We start from the raw sequence: 20,111 nt of genomic DNA, 5'->3' as shown, positions 1-20,111 counted from the left end.
CATATAACCGTCTTTCGATAGTTGGTGAAGAACCATCTGGTGATAAGTTCATGATAAAGCGATAATATTTATAATCTGTGTTGGTTTTGACTGTAGTGGTTCTATCAGTGTTCATGTTTCTTTTTTCAAAAGTAACCTGAAATGAATTGAACTCCACATCAAAACCGGTTCTCAGGAAATATATTTCTAAACACACAGTATATTTATCGCTATAATTGTCACGTATCAGTTTGAATAGATTAAAATCGAATCGTCCTTTAAACAGACTGGAACCATCTGCTGCCTTTTGAACATTGAATGAAAATGCTTTTTTGTTGTTTTTATGTGGTGAGTCATTATAGTCGATTAAATTGGCATCCTGTATTCCATAATCTTCTGTAAATTCCCCATCAGCCATAGCATATTTCAGCACATTTTCTCTGTTTGTATGTGTGGTTATATGACTCTTAACTATTTCGTCGTCTACATATTTCTTATTTTTTTCTATTTGTTCGTCTGTATATTTATTGTTTTCAGTAGAAACAGTCGCAATGCCGTCATTTACTTGCTTCAAAGTTATGGCATCTTGATTATGTGTGGCGTTTCCGAGATTTATTATTCGTTGATTGTTCATGTCTAGAACAGAAGTCATTACACCGCTTCCATCCAATTTCAATGTTTTTCCAACCTCGGAATCGACATAAGATTTGTTTGTCACATCTCTAGCCCCGGTTGGTTGTCCGCAATTTATTATTTTATTCAAAGACATATCCAAATTTCCAGTCATTTTAGAGGATCCGTCTAAACGAAGTGAATCTAAAAATAATCGATCAACGTAACCTTTTCCAGTGGCATCATTTCTACCTGTCGGATTAGCAAGATTGACGATCTTTTTTTGTGACATATTTAAATTTCCAGTCATGTCCTGCGAACCATCACGGAGCACAACCTGATTTGTATTGGGTTTGGTTGATAAACCAGTTTGTAATTGGTGTTTTGTAACAGCGTCAGAATTGCCAGTGCCCTCAGCAAGATTGCTGATTTTATTATTTCCAAAGTCAAAATTGCCAGTTACGGAAATACTTCCATCTTTTTTCAAATAATTAGCCAGCTCCGTTTTATCGGCTTTGAAATTAAAAGAGCTGTCAACGTAAAATTTATTAGAAGCATCTGAATGTAGTATCGGGTCTTTCACTCCGAAGATTCTTTGATTTTTCATGTCGATCGGATTTTGGGCTTCTATCTTTCCATCGTTTGTATTTAATTCAAAATAAAAGCTATGTAGATGCACACTACTTACAGCATCACTGTGACCATGTCTAGCTGGAGCAATATTTTCGACACGCCGATTATCCATGTTAAGGGCTCCAGTCATTGCATTGCTCCCATCTATTTTTAAACACCCAGAAACCTCTTTATCAACATACCTCTTAGTAGTTGCATCGTCATTCGTTTGAGGTGAATCTAAATTTCTCAGTTTTTTATTCTGCATATCATAATCACCGTCATCTGTTAGTTTAAAACCAACACCAGGCAATCCTTTTACTATTTCAATAACTTTTTCATGTGAATATGTGTCTTCAGGTAATTTACCATTTGAGTAACTCATATATACAATTGGTTTATATTTTTTCATCGAAATTCTTCTTTACTTGTTTCTTGGGTTTGTCAATATATATAAAACTAAAAGGGTCTATGGTTGCTCTCTCGTATAATTGTTTGGATACATTGTTTTCGCGGCATATGAGACTTTTTTCATTATTGCTCGGAAAATCATAAATGGCGTAATGTGAGCAGTTTAATCTAATATCTTTTGGTGTCTTATAGTAGCTTTGACTCAAATATATGGCGCAGCAGTTTTTATGCCTCCCCTGTATAAAATAGTCAACTAATGGTTTTTGGTTTTTGTCGCATACGAAATCGTCGAATATTACAATTTTTTGATTATCACTGTTAAGATCATTTACAGGAATGATTTGATCGTTGCTTGCTTCAATAACATCATAACCAGCCTCATCACTCATTGGTTCGAAATCATCCATGAGATTCTGATACTTTGACTGCTCTAAGTTTTTTGCATAAAGGTATATTTTATCAAAATACAACAGATTGTAAATCATATGCATCAGTGTGTTTGTTTTTCCCGAACCAGAAAGTCCACAAATGAGCATGCGGAAGCATCGATCAGGCATAAAATCATGTAGTTGTGTGAAGTTTGTGCCAACATCGTCGCCAGTATCATAATTAGGTATCTTCATTTATATTAAATCGTTACATTGTTTCGATAAAATGATGTAGTTAAACATGGTGTTCAACATGGTGTTCAACACAGTGTAAAACGTTATTTTTTATATATGAATTTCCATTTTTATGTAAAGTAATAATATAACAAAAATGAGTTTACTTAAGTGGAAAGAACTCGCAAAGAGTAAATCTGAATTAGGGGATAAGATCAATTATGTCCATAATGCAATTACAAAGCATGATATTGATCAGAAGACCAGTCAACAGGGATTTTCAAAAGTATTCCAACCAATTACAAGTAAATTAGATGATGTTATTGATAGTAATCAGGCTTTAAGGTTGCCAAGGAAAAAACGACCACTGAAGAAAGGAGAAGTTCCTGATTACGGCATTGATATAGAGGATGAAGTTCCAGATATGAATCTTGGTGATCTATTTGAACAACCTGTTTTGCCACAGCAAGAAAAACAACTGGTGCCAAAACCACCAACATATGAAGAGTCTTTACAAGATCTTCTGGAAGGAAAAAAAGAGATGTATGTTGATCCTAAGTACTTTCCTGAAGAACCAGAATTACCACCAGAGTATGATGACGACGATGAGATAGATTATGGAATGGATGAAGAAGATATGGAAAATGAGATATTAGGTGATCTTGGTATACCAAATTATGATTCTGTTGAAAAGGTAATAAATCAACAAGAAATGACTGAACGAAAAAACAAAAAATATCTCAATAAGATCGTCAATGCGGCTAAATTTAAAAGAAATCAATTGAAAGCCTACAAAGGAAACGTTACAAAGCAATACAAAAGTGGGAATATAACGGAAGCTGATAGGCAAGAGGAAAACAAAAGAGTGGATCGCGCTATGAAAACTCTGAATGAATACATAAAACATTATCAAAACAAAATGAAAACAATGGAAGGTTCTGGTAGGAAAAAACAAAAAGGTGGCAATGTGATATTTTTTAACAAACCGAAAGAACTCATAAAAAAATTGGATTTGATCATTGGTGAGATATTGGCTGGTAATACAAGCATTGACATGCGAAATATGGGTGTTTCTATATTGGACACATTGTTAAAAATGACAACAATTAACAAATCACAATATGGTAAATTATACAAACAATATTTCCAAATTTAATGTAACTTCATTATATAATGGAACGAGAGATAGTTTTATCATCTTACAGTGTGAAAAATAAAGGGGATAATAAACCAGAAGATTTTACAACAAATTTCACCAGACCTGTAACTCTAGACAATAATAAGCAATACGTTATCGGTCTTAACAGAGTCATTAACATGTCATTCACTTGGTTCAATGTCAATGCTGGGTACAAAAATCAATTAATCAAATACAGCTCCGATAATGGTTCAACTTTTAAGGACATTACCTTTCCAGCTGGGGTATGGAATTATACGGACTTTGACAGACATATTAAAAATGTGACGAAAACTGGTGATACGTATCCGATGACTCTTGAATTCAACGAAACAACATTCAGAGTCACGGTTACATTAGCTGCAAATTACCAACTCGATTTAAGAGCAAGTAATTTTAATGACCTGATCGGTTTTGATAAAAAGATATTAGCAAGTGGAACGCATATTGGACCAAGAGTGCCGAATCTCAGTCAAGACACAGACGTACTCAATATTCATTGCGATTTGGTCAACGAAAGTTTAGTTGACGGTGAAGAAACAGACATTATTTATTCATTCTCAACCAGTGTACTAAAACCAAGTTACTCCTTCACCCTCGAACCACAAAGAGTTACATTTAATCCTGTGAACAAAACTACAATTTCATCAATCAGAATCATGATAACAGATGGAAAAAGAAGATTAGTGGATCTGAATGGAGCAGATACGTCTTTTTCGCTGATTTTAAAAAGTATCTAATGTAACAGTATAATGAAACCGTATGAATTTAAGAGGTTTTACCACCCAAAACTTGGTAAATTTGTATTTCAACATAAAGGGTCTGGGCTTATCTTAGACAACATTTTCAAACCGTTAAAGAGTGTGGCATCATCTGTTTTCAAGAAATTCGCCAAGCAATTAGCCAAGAAGGCATTAGAATCAGGGGTTTCCCATGCAGGTGATAAAATTGGCAAGACGGTGGCAGAAAAGTCAGGAGACCTAATAATGAAAAAATTAGCAAATTTGAGAAAAGGAGCCACAACACCAACACAAAAAGCAATTGTTCCATCCTTGCCCATTGAACAGAAACAGCAAGATGAAAGCGCTGACATGATACTAAATAGATTGATATCCGGATCTGGAAGAAGGCGTAGATTTTTCAAATAAATAACATGACAGCAAAATTATATAATACAATAGTATAAATGGCTTTTAGAACAAGTGAATTATTGCAAAGAAATGAGTTGGTGCGTTTCCAACTTGATGATGTAATTAGAGCCCCTGGAAATAATCAACATCAAGAAAAGAACGGTTATAGATTCACCATCAACGACCGGAGTTCTTTCTATGATTGGTACAATGCTTATTTCGAGGTTCAATTCCAGTTACAAAAAATAGCAGATGGAGCTGGTTATGCAGCAGCCGATAGAATAACGGTGATAAACGGATCTCATTCATTGATTGCACATATGATGATTAAAAGTGCTGGGAAAATTGTTTATGATACTGACAATCTACATAAGGTCACTTTTGTGAAGAATCTGTTGGAATATTCTGATGATTACAGCAGATCAGTCGGTAAAAACAGTTTTTGGTATTTAGACACAGATGGTACGACAGCCAATACTAATTCAGGATATGAATCTAGAAAAGTGCTTACACAAGCTACCAACAATGATGGAACGGGAGGAGCAAAAAATGTGAATTTGATCATACCTCTCAATCGTTACAGTTTTTTTGAAGAGTTGCAGGATAAAATGTTGGTTCCGATGCAGTTACAATTCAATTTGAATCTCCAGAACGACAATGAACTCATCAATATGGCAGCAGGAACAGATGCCGGCAGAGTAGTTTTGAACAGATTTCTACTATGGGTTCCAAAATTAACACCAAAAGACAGTATGTACGACAAATTTGTAAGCTCTTTCATGAAAGAACACAAATGGACATATCAGCGTGAACTATATGCAGTGTCAGCACCTGCTAGAGTCAGTGGTTTTTTTCAGATTTCTTCCAGTATTGACAATGTCAAAGCAATTTTTGTTTATCTACAACGGGCTAAAACCAGAGTTGCAACTCAAAATCCATATATACTTGATACCTTCAAACTGAATGAAGCAAACGCAAACAGTTATTTAACAACATGCAGACTCGAATATGGCAATGGTGTTTTCTACCCAGAAACAGAATATGACAGTGAAAGCAAAGTGAGAATATTCAATGATCTGATGTCTTATGCAATGCGAAAAAATGATTACAACACCGGAACCCAGTTGAATCTTGCTAATTATAACAGCCTGTATCCACTAATCTATTTCGATCTGTCATATCAGGCAGAGAAAGTAACAAGAGACCCTAAACAGTTGATTTTCAGGTATAAAATAAGTGCCAATAGTGCAGCAGATTTCAATGTCCATGCAGTTGTATTGTACGAAGAGTCGGTTGTTATTGACAAGGTGGGTAATGAATTGGTGATAGTTTAAGCCCGCAACTGAAACAGTAATATGAAATCAAGTGAATGACTCCCATTTATTTACAATCGGAATTATATAACATATATTATATGACTAAACTTCATGAAATCAACGTAAGACTTTCAGATAATCAAAAAAAGAATCTGAGTAATGCTTACCATAAAAGGGAAACAATTGTTCTAAGACTGACAAATGATTCTCTTAATGGAAACGACACTCTTTATGTTCCAGCAATGGTGAAAAAAAGATTGCAAAAAAATCGACAATTGAACAAAGGAATGGACATTAAGCTTGCTAAGACCAATATCAGAAAACAAGTAGGCGGAAGTCTTTTGAGCACCGTATTGTCACTTGGTATGAGAGCTCTTCCAGCAATTGGTAAAACCCTTGGATTGAGTGCTCTTGGTGGTTTAGCAGAAGCCGGAGCTAAAAAATTGTTAGGATCTGGTCAAAAAGGTGGTGCTATGCCATTACCCATGATGATACCTTTCAATGCAATCAATCAACTGATGCCATATCTGAATATGTTTACAACCAAACAGCAAAGAGACATAATGAATGCGGCTCAAACAGGATCTGGCGTTAAAATAACACCGACCAAAACACAATCAGGTGGATTTTTAGGCACTCTGTTAGCTAGCATTGGAATTCCTTTGGCTTTGAATCTTGTCAAAAAGCTAACGGGAAGAGGAGCACCGAGGGTAGGTAGACCACCTTCGTCGAAAAAGGATGGTACAGGAGCACCTAGAATTGGAATGCCCCCTCCATTTTATAGTTATCCGCCATATGTGACTGGTAATGGTAGAAAAAAAAAAACATCCTCAACCAAAAAAGGAAAAGGGTTACTATTGGGAAAAAACAGTCCATTCAATGGCATACCCATTTTGGGGGCAATATTGTGAAACCAAAATTTCACAAAAACATACCTATGTCCAATCACGATCTGAAAAAATGGTGTAAATATTTAAACATACCAATCAATGATGTACTGTCAAGAGATGAAAAAGTTCCACATAACCATAAACAGGCGTTATTTATTTACAATCTGGAACCAGCTTATATGTCAGGATCTCATTGGGTTGCAACATATGTCAAAGATAATGTAATAAATTATTTCGATTCGTTTGGTATGCCCCCATTTCAAGAGATTGTAAATCATGCCAAAAAGAAAAATCTCACTTTGTTACATCAAAACAATCAGATACAAAACATACAAACAACAACTTGTGGGTATTTCTGTTTATACTTTCTAAATGAAATGAATAAGGGTAATTCGTATTATGATTTATTACAAGTGTTCAACATAAATGATACAATGAAAAATGAGAGATTTATCCAACGTTATTTCAGAAATATCTAACTTATATATATTATGAAATCATATTGTGTTAAACAAAAGAAAGTGACTGAATGTGTTGAACCTTCAGGTTACAAAACAGCTAAAAATGGCAGACTAATGTTCTTTTGCACTTGTGCTGAATGTGGTATTACAAAGACCAAATTTGTTAAACAACAGGGAAACTAAACAGCCCGTTGGGAGCGGGCTTACTCAGTGATATTGCTAATACTGGAACAGAATTATTTTTAACTAAAGGAGTACCTTATCTTGGCAAAAAAGCCGTTGAAATGGGTAGATATTATGGTTCCGAATTGATGAGAGACCCAAAATTGCAGAAAAAAGCAATCGATTATGGTTTGAGAAAAATGAATCCTCTACTTCATAAAGTGGGATCAGAAGCTCTCAATCAATTGTCAACAAAAATAAGACCGAATAAAAAATACACAACAAACAGAAAAGATCTTGATGGCGGTGCTGTTGACATTCACAAAGCTATTGGTAAATTACCGAAACCAAAAGGTGGATGGACATTACCTGGGCATCATTACACCGGACCATATAATGATTTAGAAAATCAGCTGAAGTATGACCCAAAAACTGGTCAAATATTGGAAATATATGATATGCCCACTGGAAAAACTGATGCAATAGCAATGCAACACGATGTTGATTATTCCGTCTGCAAGGATGATAGGAAATGTAAAAACAAAGCAGATAGGAAAATGGTCCAAGCTTTAGACAACGTACCGTATAATGAAAGACAATGGGGGCATTGGTTGGCAAGAAATGTTATCAATACAAAGCAGAAACTAGGTCTTGGAGTTTCAAAAAACGGAAAAAGCCGTCGGGTAACTGGCAAGAAAAATTAGCAGATGAATTACATGCATCTATAAGACGCAACTTTACTCGGCGGCGTGTAATCGTAAATCATATTGATGAAATATGGGCAAGTGATCTAGTTGAAATGCAACAGTTTAGCAAATGGAATAAAGGCTATCGGTATCTTCTTATGGTCATTGATGTTTTCAGCAAATACGGTTGGATTGCCCCATTGAAGGACAAGAAAGGTGAATCTGTCACTGAAGCATTTAAAACAATATTCAAGGAAGGTAGAAAACCACAGTATTTATGGGTTGACAAGGGAAAGGAGTTCTATAACAAACACTTGAAAGACTTATTAGAGAAAAATGGGATACATATGTACTCCACTGAAAATGAGGAGAAATCCTCAGTGGTTGAAAGGTGGAATAGAACAATCAAGTCCAAAATGTGGAAGCAGTTCACAGTTCAAGGTAATACAATGTATCTCGATATGCTACCCAAACTAGTGAAACAGTATAATAATACAAAACATTCAAGCATAAAGATGACACCCGTTGAAGCATCTAACAAGAGGAATGAAGGAACCGTTTACTTCAATCTATATGGTGATATGGAGCCATTAAAACAGCAACCTAAATTCAAAACAGGTGACAAGGTTCGAATATCCAAGTATAAACGAAATGTGTTCGATAAAGGATATACTCCAAACTGGACCGAAGAAGTGTTTACAGTTGATAAGATCCAATACACTAATCCAATAACATACAAACTAAAAGATCTCAGAGGTGAAGAGATACAAGGCAGTTTTTATAAACCTGAATTATTAAAAGCCATACAGGATGTTTTTCGTATTGATAAAGTAATTCGGAGGGACTATAAAAAGAAACAAGCTCTAGTGAAATGGAAGGGATACAGTGATGAATTCAACAGTTGGGTACCATTGAAAGACATTGAAAACATATGAATTGTGGTGAAACAAACGCGCATAAATACTTATAAAAAATAAAAATATATACTTATATTATATGGACAAGTTCGAAAATGAAGAAAAGTTTGGTTTCTATTATGAGAGCGATCAGGACTCTGGTTCTGATTCCGATTGGTTGCCATCGTCACCGGAAAGTTTTTCATCACAAGAAAGCGAATCGGATTTTAGTTGCCCAAGTTCGCCAGAATCTTTTGCGTCACAAGACAGTGATGAATCTGTGTAAAAGATAATCGAAACATATAGTATATGTTCAGAGGAAGCCAAATAATTGAAACCATGGCTGTAAGAAAAGTGATCACAGAAATGATTTGTGAAATAGTGGTCAGGAACGCAGGTTATATGCATTATGTTCATTCAGAAGCAGTACCATTGTTGATCAAAGCATTGAAAACAGGAGGACCAAAGAAAGAAATCGGGAAAATGTTTCACATCATAGATGTCAAAATGGATTTTTTATTCAGAGAATTTCAAAGATACCGTAAATTTTTGGCACCATTGAAATTGTTGCAAGGATGAAGTGAAAAACTAATATAATCCTATTGTATATGAACCCAAAATCATTATTCAATGCTTTAATGTCCCATGTAATTCGTGAGCCTTCGTTGAAAGTCTTTTTGGAAGATTTGATTTATTCCGATGTGTTGTCTGTCATTCATCCACCCGTTAAATTGAAATTGGTGCATTTCAATAAAAAATTAATGGTCATGGTAACAGATGGAAAAAAAATCTTTGTAATGGATCCCGATGACATAAACGACGACATGTTGCAACAGATAAAACAAGCTTTCAGCAAATACAAACCAAATGAATCTGAAGATGAATCTGAAGATGATTCTGAAGATGATTCTGATTAAAACCATATAAAAGAATGATGTCTCTGTATATAATATGGAAACTTCAAAACGAGGTCCAAAGAAACAATTCACTGACAAAGAGATTCAAGAGAAAAAAAACAAATATGGTCGTGAGACAGAATGGTATTGTGTGATATGCGACAATGGAAAGAATTATGCCATGAGAGGAAAACATCAGCATCTCAAAAGTGAGAAACACAAACTGCATATGAAAATTCATGAATTGGAAAATATATAGTTTGTCAAATTTTTACAGTTAAAATCAATCGTACCAGATTGGTTTCAACTAAAAATCCATAAAGTATTTAAAAGAATGTCGATTGTTATATAAGATAGAGAATGAAAAATAATATCTCAAGTAATATTATGAATCATACCAGTTTAGAAAATCTAAGCAAAAAAGACCTGATAAATCTTATCAAAAAATTAATCACCAAAGACGATACAAAAGTTGGTCCCCGACGGCCAATACCGACACCTCGTAAGAGTGTGCGGCAAATGGTGCGAAATTATGAAGAAAACATAATTCTTCCACCACCAGAGTTCCGAGATGGATATAGACCGGTGCCTGCTCCAAGGACGAAGCGTTTTGCTCCAGTGGCAGCTCCAAGAACCAAAAAACAACCCGTTCCATCACCAAGGACCATAATACAAGAAACGAACAAAGCTTTAAAAGGGTTCACCAAGTCTTATGAAATCAACATAAAAAACAGCAAAGACCCACTTATGCAACTGCAAAATACAAGAAAGGCTGTTGCCATCCATATCGAAAAAATATTAAAATCAATGAAAGGTCTAAAGTTTGTTGAAACACTTAGAGTAACATTTGAAAAGCAAACAGGGCGAGAAGAAAAAATCATCAAAACGGCTTATTTCAACAGTCAACCACAAACAATAACAAATGACACACAAATTGAACTAGCTTTATCTTTGTCAAAACAAGTCATACTAAACAAGATTGCAGTTTGGATTTCAGAGGGATCTGGTTGGACTATTCAATCTGTTGAAAATCATTATATCAATGTGGTAAAATACGAGCCAATGAAAGGATCTTCTTACATCAAATTACCAAATGAACTCAAACACAGTGCAAAAGGATTGATCAACATGAAAAATGAGGATAATGAATGCTTCAGGTGGTGCCACATAAGACATCTTAATCCTCAAGACAAATACCCACAGAGAATCAAAAAATCAGACAAAGCATTCATTGAAAATTTGAATTATTCAGGAATTGAATTTCCAGTGACTACCAAACAGTACAACAAAATAGAAAAGCAAAATGAAATTAACATCAATGTATTTGGTTATGAAAACAAACAAAAATATCCCATTTATGTGTCAAAAGAAAAGTATGAAGATTGTATGAATCTGCTTCTTATAACAGAAAATGAAAACAAGCATTATGTGTTGATCAAAGATTTCAACAAATTCATGTACAATCAAACAAAACACAAGGAAAGGAAGCACTTCTGTATGCATTGCTTACAATGTTTCAGTTCTGAAAGAGTATTAACTGATCATAAAGAAAACTGCATACAAGTAAATGGCACACAAGCTATCCAAATGCCAACAAAAGATGATAACATACTAAAATTCAATAATTTCCATAAACAACTACCAGTACCATTCGTCATTTATGCAGATTTTGAAGCTATAACAGAAAAGATATCCGGTTGCCAACCTAATGATGATAAATCGTACACAGAGGCTTATCAGAGACACACAGACTGTGGTTATGGATATAAGGTTGTGTGTTGTTATGATGATAAATACACAAAACCAGTACAAATTTATAGAGGTGAAAAAGCTGTTTACACATTTATGGAAGCTATGCTAGAGGAAGTTAAATATTGCAAGAAGATCATGAAAAAATATTTCAATAAACCATTGAGAATGACTGAAGATGATGAAAAAGAATTTCAAAAAGCTAATGAATGTCATATCTGCAATAAAAAATACAATGAAAATGATGTGAGAGTTAGAGACCATTGCCATATCACAGGTAAATACAGAGGATCAGCTCACCAAGATTGTAACCTAAATTTCAGATTGACTGAGAAAATACCAGTTATGTTTCACAATCTCCGTGGGTATGACAGTCATTTTATAATGCAAGAAATTGGTGAGATAGTTAAAAAGCATACATACACAAACAAGAAAGGTGAAACATGCCAAATGAATATCAATGCCATACCAAACAACATGGAAAAGTATATGGCTTTCATGCTTGGTAATCATCTGACCTTTATTGATAGTTTTCAATTCATGAGCTCAAGTCTTGATAAACTGGTGAGCAACCTACCAAAAGAAGCATTAATATATACTTCTCAAAAATTCAAAGGTAAAGAGCTTGATTTGATGAGTAAGAAGGGAGTATACCCATATGACTTTATGGACAGTTTTGAAAAATTCAATGAAAAGCTGCCACCAAAAGAAGAATTTTACAGTATATTAAATGATGAGCATATCTCAGGTGATCAACACAAACATGCTCAAAATGTATGGAACACTTTTGATCTAAAAAATATGGGTGAGTACCATGACTTATATCTTAAATCTGACATCCTTCTGTTAGCTGATGTGTTTGAAAACTTTCGAAAGACCTGTCTGCAATACTACAAACTAGACCCCTGTCATTATTTTACCAGTCCTGGGCTTTCTTGGGATGCTATGTTAAAGATGACTGACATTAAATTGGAGCTTATGACTGATATTGATATGTTTCAATTCATCGAAAAGGGCATGCGTGGTGGTACATCATACATAGCAAATCGATACGGCAAAGCTAATAATAGATACATGAAAACGTATGATGAGAAGGCGCCCTCAAAGTATATAATGTATCTAGATGCTAACAATCTGTATGGTTGGGCAATGAGCCAATACCTTCCAACTGGTGGTTTTAAATGGTTGGCTAAAAACCAGATTGATAAGATAGACCTAGCCAAGTATAAAGAAGATAGCAATAAAGGTTTGATATTAGAAGTTGATTTGGAATATCCCAAAGAATTACACGATCTGCATAATGATTATCCGCTAGCAGCCGAAAAGGTCAAAGTCAACAAAGATATGCTTTCTAATTATTGCCAAGAAATAGCCACTAAATTCAAAGTGTCAACTGGCTTAGTTCATAAACTGATACCTACATTAAGCAACAAAGAAAAGTATGTTCTTCATTATAGGAACCTACAATTGTACACCGATCTTGGTTTGAAAATAACCAAAATCCATCGAGTTCTAAAGTTCAATCAGTCACCATGGTTGAAAGAATACATTGATTTCAACACACAGAAGAGAACCAATGCTAAAAATGCTTTTGAAAAAGACTTCTTCAAGCTTATGAATAACAGTGTATTTGGGAAAACAATGGAAAATATCAGAAAGCGAGTAGATGTCAGATTAGTAACTGATAAAAACAAACTGTCAAAAATGGCTGCCAAACCAACATATGTTAGTAGTAAGATCTTCAATAAAAATCTAGTGGCAGTGCATAAAATCAAAGAAACACTAACCCTAAACAGGCCGGCATATGTGGGTATGTGTATCCTAGATCTTAGCAAGACACTAATGTATGATTTTCATTATAACTACATCAAACAAAAATACGGTAGCAAAGCGAAATTATTATTCACAGACACAGACAGCTTGACCTATGAAATTGAAACCAGTGATGCGTACCAAGACTTTTGGAATGATAAAGACAAATTCGATAACAGTGATTATCCCGAAGATTCACAATATTTCGACAAGACAAACAAAAAAGTAATCGGTAAATTCAAAGACGAGGCAGCAGGTATACCAATAACCGAATTCGTCAAATTGCGATCGAAAATGTATTCATATATGAAAGACAATGACAAAGGCGGAAAGACCGCTAAGGGTATTAAAAAGAATATCATCAAAAAGAACATAACTCATGAAAATTATAAAAACGTACTGTTTAATAACAAGCAACTGCATCACACCATGAAAACGATTAGAAGCAACTTACATCAACTTGGAAGCTATGAGCTTAATAAAGTATCATTATCTTGCTTCGATGACAAGCGGTACATTCACAATAATGGTGTGACAAGTCATGCATACGGTCATTACAACATTAACACACTAAAATAACATTTCTTTTAAAGGATTGAACACAAAATGTCCAACCAGAAAAAAACCAAAATTTGAACCATTTGGTTGTATTTTCGGTTTTGGTTAATTTATGGGTTAACTTTTCATTGGTTGAAAATCACGGGGAAACCCCCTTTATTTATTTCCGAGAATGCCATGCTTTGTGATTTTTCTAAGAAAGTCACGCATTTTAAATAACATATAGTTCCAAAATAAATTTTGCGTTGGATCCATTCTGCCTCGCCACGGCATAGATTCGCAGAAATATAAACCATATAGATTTCCAAGAATATGAGACCGAAAATACGAGATCAAAAATATGTAACCGTCAAATGTAAAGTAGTATGGAGTTGGGTTGGGATGAGAGCATTTTTACAAAATGATCTCATACCCCCAACTCCTATACTACTCTCGTGCCATCGAATTCAAATAGTGGTTGCAACGGACAGAGCTTACGAAAACGCTCGTCGAGGATGAACTCTACTGTTTACGACATCCTTAGCGGAATTCAATTATCCAAAAATCCCACCCCTAAAAATCTATGCACGGAAACCTTCACTCTAACAGTTTATTTTTATGATTTTCGATGGATGAGCAGATAGGCTACATCTCGCTATTATGACCGATTTCTCGAAATTAAGGCATTTTTCCACTGCCATTTTCTCTGACACAAAGGCGGTGACCACCAACTTTTTCCCCATTTTTTGGAGTAAGCGCTTTATGACCCAACTCTAGGCGAGAAATGAAGAAAATCTCACCGTAGGAAGATTTTGGAGCGAACGTCCAAAATAACAATAGGCCACTTCGGAAAATACCATAATACTCTTTGTTTGTCCCCCCAAATTTTGCATAAGCATTGTTCTTGTTTTCTCTTGGGACCATTGTAAGTCCCAAGAGAAACTGGAAACAATGCTTATACAAAATTTGGGGGAACAAACAAAGAGTATTATGGTATTTTCCGAAGTGGCCTATTGCAAGAAGCGTGGAGAAGAGCGCGCTTCTTTTTCGACCCCTAAGTTTAGTATGCAGAGCAAAATATCAAGGAAGAACGAATTCGTGCCCCGGGGGATTAATTAAGTCATAAACAATTTCTACCCAACATGTTATTCAAAGGAAATTTGAAAGTTTATTATAAAGCGCGACAACTTGTTATTACAAAGTGTGACAGCATAATTAGTTACAAGGTGCGACAACTTGTTATTACAAAGTGCGGCAGCTATCTTATTACAAAGTGCGACAAGTGTTATTACAAATTGCGACGGTTTTATACAAAGTGCGACAGGTATTAAAAAGTACGATGATTATTATTACAAAATGTGACAGAACAACGTGCCTTCAAATATAATGTATAATCTAATGATAAACGCGCCCCTTTACAACTACTGAATGAAGGGGGTAGTTTCTAAAGAAACTGTGGTGCTGCGTCGGTGGGGAAGTAGTATACAAAAATTTGGTTTTATCAACCGAGTTGATAATGTAAATTGGCCACCAGACAGAGATTCTAAAAGCTGACGTTTCGAGCGTTAGCCCTTCGCCAGAGCGAATCGAGGAATTATGGGTTAGGTATAGTTTTTATAGTAGAGTAGGAGCTACGCTATTGGTGGTAACATGTGAAAAATAGGAATATATTAAATATATTAGTTAAATGAAAAGCGTTCTTTAATACCGTGAGGATTAAGGGTGCCGATTTGGAAGATGAATTTTTGTTCCAGATTCTTGCGGCTTTCCGTCGTACCTAGATGTAGGGAAAGGCCGCAGATAGCCATGTGTTTTTTGGAGTGGTTAGGGGGATTAAAATGACGAGCGACTGGCTTAGATGCATCTTTCTCATTCTTCTCAACATCGCGAAGGTGTTCGCGGAATCGGTCACCTAGTCGTCTACCTGTCTCGCCAATGTATAATTTATTGCATAACGTACAGGTTATGCAATAAATGACATTTGCGGAGGTACATGTGAAACGATCGGTGATCTTAACAGATCGCTTAGGTCTAGCAAGATATCGGGACCAAGCAGAGGTAACTGGGAAACAACTGTTTCAATTGACTCAACAGCAGTATAATCCTGGCCGCACTCAGAACTCCTCTCTGGCAATTCTGCAGCGCAAGACTCTTCTAATTTCTCATCCTCGATGTTCGTCTTATTATCCTGGGGCCTTACCCAGGATAAGAGTGACTTCTGCTTTAATTTTCGGGGTTTTTTTTAATTACTGAAGGACATTGCTGAGTTTGGATCATGTTTCAAAGACGAATGCAGTAATGAAGAAATTCAGTCGCCTGGATGTCAAGACGGTTTGACACATTTATATTTTTGTCACATTTCTCGTTTGCTGTAATTTTTAGCTGGTTTTTTCTGTAGTTTTGTATCACCGAATAAAAGAAGTAAAAATATGAGCTGAGGAAATGGTACTGTAATTATTGTTTATTAGGAAGGATTCTATCCGGAATTATTGACATCCTGTTGTTTCAGACTTCCTGAAGAAGAAATTCTATTTTCAACATTTTATACTTGTGTTTTTACTTTTTGAAGGAAAAAAGGGGAGGGGCACGGGGCCCCCCGGCCCCTCCCCTTGCTAGGGCCCTGCTTGCTAACCTGTACACTGTTCCACATTCACTACTTGGCTCATAGAGCCCTTTGATTTAAGTCTCGGGGTGACATTTATGTACTGAAAGAAATAAAGTGACGAAGTATGAAATTCCCATGGAGTTTGAGCTCGCGAAATGAAATGTGTTCCTTTGCGATGGAAAAAGAATGAGGTTTCAATGATTTCAAATGTAATAGTATGAGATAATCGAAACGTTCTTCGTGTCTCTTTAATTAACATTGTCTTGCAAAGCAACTCAACGAAATTCTTACACTGAGGACTGAACTAAGCGTCATTTCAACATTGTTTGCCATTCTTTTTGAAGTTGTCACTTCTTTGGTACTTCTTCAATTCTCTTTTAAAGTCTTTTTTCATAACAGCATAAACTATCGGATTAAATGCCGAATTTAAGACAAAAAGAAGGTGAACAGCATTTACCAAGGCCTCCGACACGACACATAGCTTAAAAAAGATGCAAAAACATTTGAAATTAATTCCAATATGACACAAAATAAAAAACGAAATAATGAACACGATCAGTTTTAACGAAGACGATTTTCTTTCCGTTTGCCTCTTACTTTCTGTGTTTTCTTGAATTTGGAAATTAAATCTTATCTGGTTGATAATGGCTCTATCTGTTAGTGAAATTTCCTTGGCTATCATGGACAGACGAGCGATGACATACACAAATATGATACAAGGAATAAGCTGGAACATTACAATCCTGACAACTTCAAAGGAATAAGTAAACGATTCGCTACCGTTGCTGTAAGTAAAAAGTGAAGGTACGGTGAAGAAAATCAATGGTAAGACCCATGCAAGAATAAGCATGACGCTAAATCGACGCAGCGACATGAAGATGCTGTATTTTAGAGGCATCGTTATTGCTATGTATCTATCCGCAGTCAGAACGCACAAGTTTGCAGATGACAAATACACGAAAGTATAGCTGACTTTGAACCATATTCCTGTGTGGTCAATGGGGAACTCTTTAACGAATCTTGAAGCGCAAATCCCTGGAAAATATGTCAATCCAACAAACAAATCTGCCAGTGCAAGAGACACGACAAACCAGTTGCTTGTATTGTGTAGCCGAGGCTTCGTGATGACCAAGTACACAACCATGGAGTTTCCAAGAATGGTTACTATGGTAAAGAGCGAACCAAGAACTGCAAACCACATGCCTGGCTTACTTGATGCAGTTCAGTTTCAAGTATATGCAAGTGTCAATAGATATATATGGAGCGGTTGGTCAACAATTTTTAAGTGGATAAAAGCTCAGCACGAGGAATTATATAGCAAATTCACATACATATACATAACTTTTTTAATCCGCTAATTATCAATTTTAATGAAAATGCGAGTCAACAAGTAGTTAATTGAGGTAACATCTAGAAACATCTGTGACTCGACTAAAATTTCAGCTTCTGCAAACCAAATGAACTTTTATAATTCCAAAAAACATTAAACGCTGTTTTGGTTGTTGGCAATAAACGCCCCAAAGTACTCTTAGCAATTGAATGAGCTTTTTCCTTTTAAATACATTTCAGTTCTGGTGAGTTTTTTAATAAATGGTGCCAGATGTTCCCCTCTTATATAAACAAAACAGGAATAATCTTTTGAATAAGGAATAAGCGTTTGAACAGTGGACCCCGATTCTAGCAGGTCAGCGTTGACTTTAATGTAATTTGGCAACACCTCCGAAAAAAAATGCCAGGCTTAAATCCCAAAAGGTACAAACAAATAAGCTTACATAAAAAAGGAGAATGTCAGTTTGACACAAATTAACCTAAATGCAGAAGTCTTTAGATTTAATTTATCGAATGGACAAAGATGTTTGTGAAAATGACAATTTCAAATGCTTCAATTATTTGCGGAAACTTCATTACAAAGGTTATTTGAATTTCTGAAAATACTCCTAAACTAAGGGTGCGTTCGATTGACCTTATTCCGGAATAGGAATACATGGAAGAGAAGTTAGAAATCCTTTGCTTTTACGTAGATTTACATTAAAATTGTCAAACATGACATGATCTGCTAAAATGCTATTTTAACATATTTTTATTATCCTTGTTCGGCTTCAAAACGCCAAACATACCGTTTTAAACTATGTCTCTACGTATTCTTATTCCGGAAGAGGGTCAATCGAACGCACCATAAATTAACCAACATAACGAATGGGTTTATCAACTGGGTTGATATGGTAAATTTACCACCATAGCCGCGTCAGCCATTCGTCCGGCAGAGCCACTTTCTTTAAAAACTAAACCTCCTTAACCAAACATAAGGACTTGTTCACCTATCATCACCGAAATAACTGTTTAGTAAAGGTAATTGCATGGAGCCGAGTAAATCACACGTATTTCCAGAAGTTGCCGAAATTGCCCGAGTCGCGCAGCGATGAGGGCTATTTCCGGCTTCAACTTCTGAAAATTTTACGAGGAAGCATACGATTCCTTGTTTATAATAAGAACGGCAAAATTTCCATTTACTTCAATTTTGCAGGAAGCCATTTAGCGTCCATAGGGAGTTTAAAATTAAGGAAATTAAGACGACGGCAACGCATCAACAACGCAAGAATATGCATGCAGCACGAATTTCGTTTCCTTTTTTTGCCGTACTCCACCAAACAACAACGTGAAATCACCAAAATTTAATTTTTTGACGACAACGGGAGCATATAACAACGATCAGTTCATTTTCTATTTTTACTTTGCAACCGTTCGTACCTTTGCAAGGTGAACAAGACGGAATAATCGCGAAATACTTGCGATAGTACAAAATTACATTTGGAGTGACGTTTTCGTTGACGTTAATTGCCTTTGTTTTTACTTCAACTCCCTAACGAACTGTAAAACGCACGAATCAGTTGAATGAAATGTCAAATAACAACGCCAAAGCAATGAAACCAGCCCTGCTAAGAAAACATTTACCACTCAAGTGTATTAAGGCTTGACCGTCCTAATTATTATGCATATTTTTGTTTGAAGGGAAAGAATTTGTCCAGGGTCTATAAAACTCGGGAGGCAGTTAGTTATCGGTATTGTTATAACTTTTCCAAAATGTTCCGTGTCACATTCTTGTCACGTGACCCCAAATCGACCTATAACAGTTATATTTTTTACTCAGAAATGGGGAACATTAAGTTACATTATATCAATCTTGTTTCTCGACTATTCGATGACCCCTTCTGAAGGCTTTGTCATGTCGTCTTTTAATTATGTCCACATGTTAAGAGCAATGAACAATTGAGGAAAATAGGTCACGCGACATGATAACATTCAAATATCTTTAAAGGTTAACACAGAGTACCACATTAAAAGACGGCATTCGGTAGGCACAATTCGAAATGTACGGACAGGTCCCTACTTCATTATGCATTCAGAATAAACTAATTATTCATTCGCACTATTGTTTTTTAGAACAATACGTATACCCAAGAGAATCGAATATATACATGGTTGATTTGTACTTACGAGATGAACAAAAATGGATCTCATTTCTCTCTCCCTCTCGTTCTCCCTCCCTCTCTCTCTTCTTTCCCCACATCACCCACACC

The 20,111-nt window shown here is 35.6% G+C and overlaps 2 protein-coding genes across 2 annotated transcripts; one reads left to right on the top strand and one right to left on the bottom strand.

The window, feature by feature from the left end:
• The first annotated feature begins 11,417 nt into the window (after positions 1–11,417).
• LOC137987975 (uncharacterized) lies at positions 11,418–16,265 on the top strand. The gene is made up of 3 exons (XM_068834048.1): positions 11,418–12,084; positions 12,196–13,423; positions 16,184–16,265. Exons 1-3 carry the CDS (start codon positions 11,418–11,420, stop codon positions 16,263–16,265), a joined length of 1,977 nt encoding a protein of 658 aa, XP_068690149.1.
• Positions 16,266–16,849: 584 nt separating this feature from the next.
• On the bottom strand, positions 16,850–17,734 carry LOC137987974 (octopamine receptor beta-1R-like). The gene has a single exon (XM_068834047.1). It carries the CDS (start codon positions 17,732–17,734, stop codon positions 16,850–16,852), a length of 885 nt encoding a protein of 294 aa, XP_068690148.1.
• Positions 17,735–20,111: the final 2,377 nt, after the last annotated feature.

The sequence above is a fragment of the Montipora foliosa genome, unplaced genomic scaffold, assembly GCF_036669935.1.
Source record: "Montipora foliosa isolate CH-2021 unplaced genomic scaffold, ASM3666993v2 scaffold_400, whole genome shotgun sequence".
NCBI lineage: Eukaryota > Metazoa > Cnidaria > Anthozoa > Scleractinia > Acroporidae > Montipora > Montipora foliosa.
The sequence above is the reverse complement of the archived record's forward strand: the minus strand, read 5'-3'. Positions and strand labels throughout refer to the sequence as shown.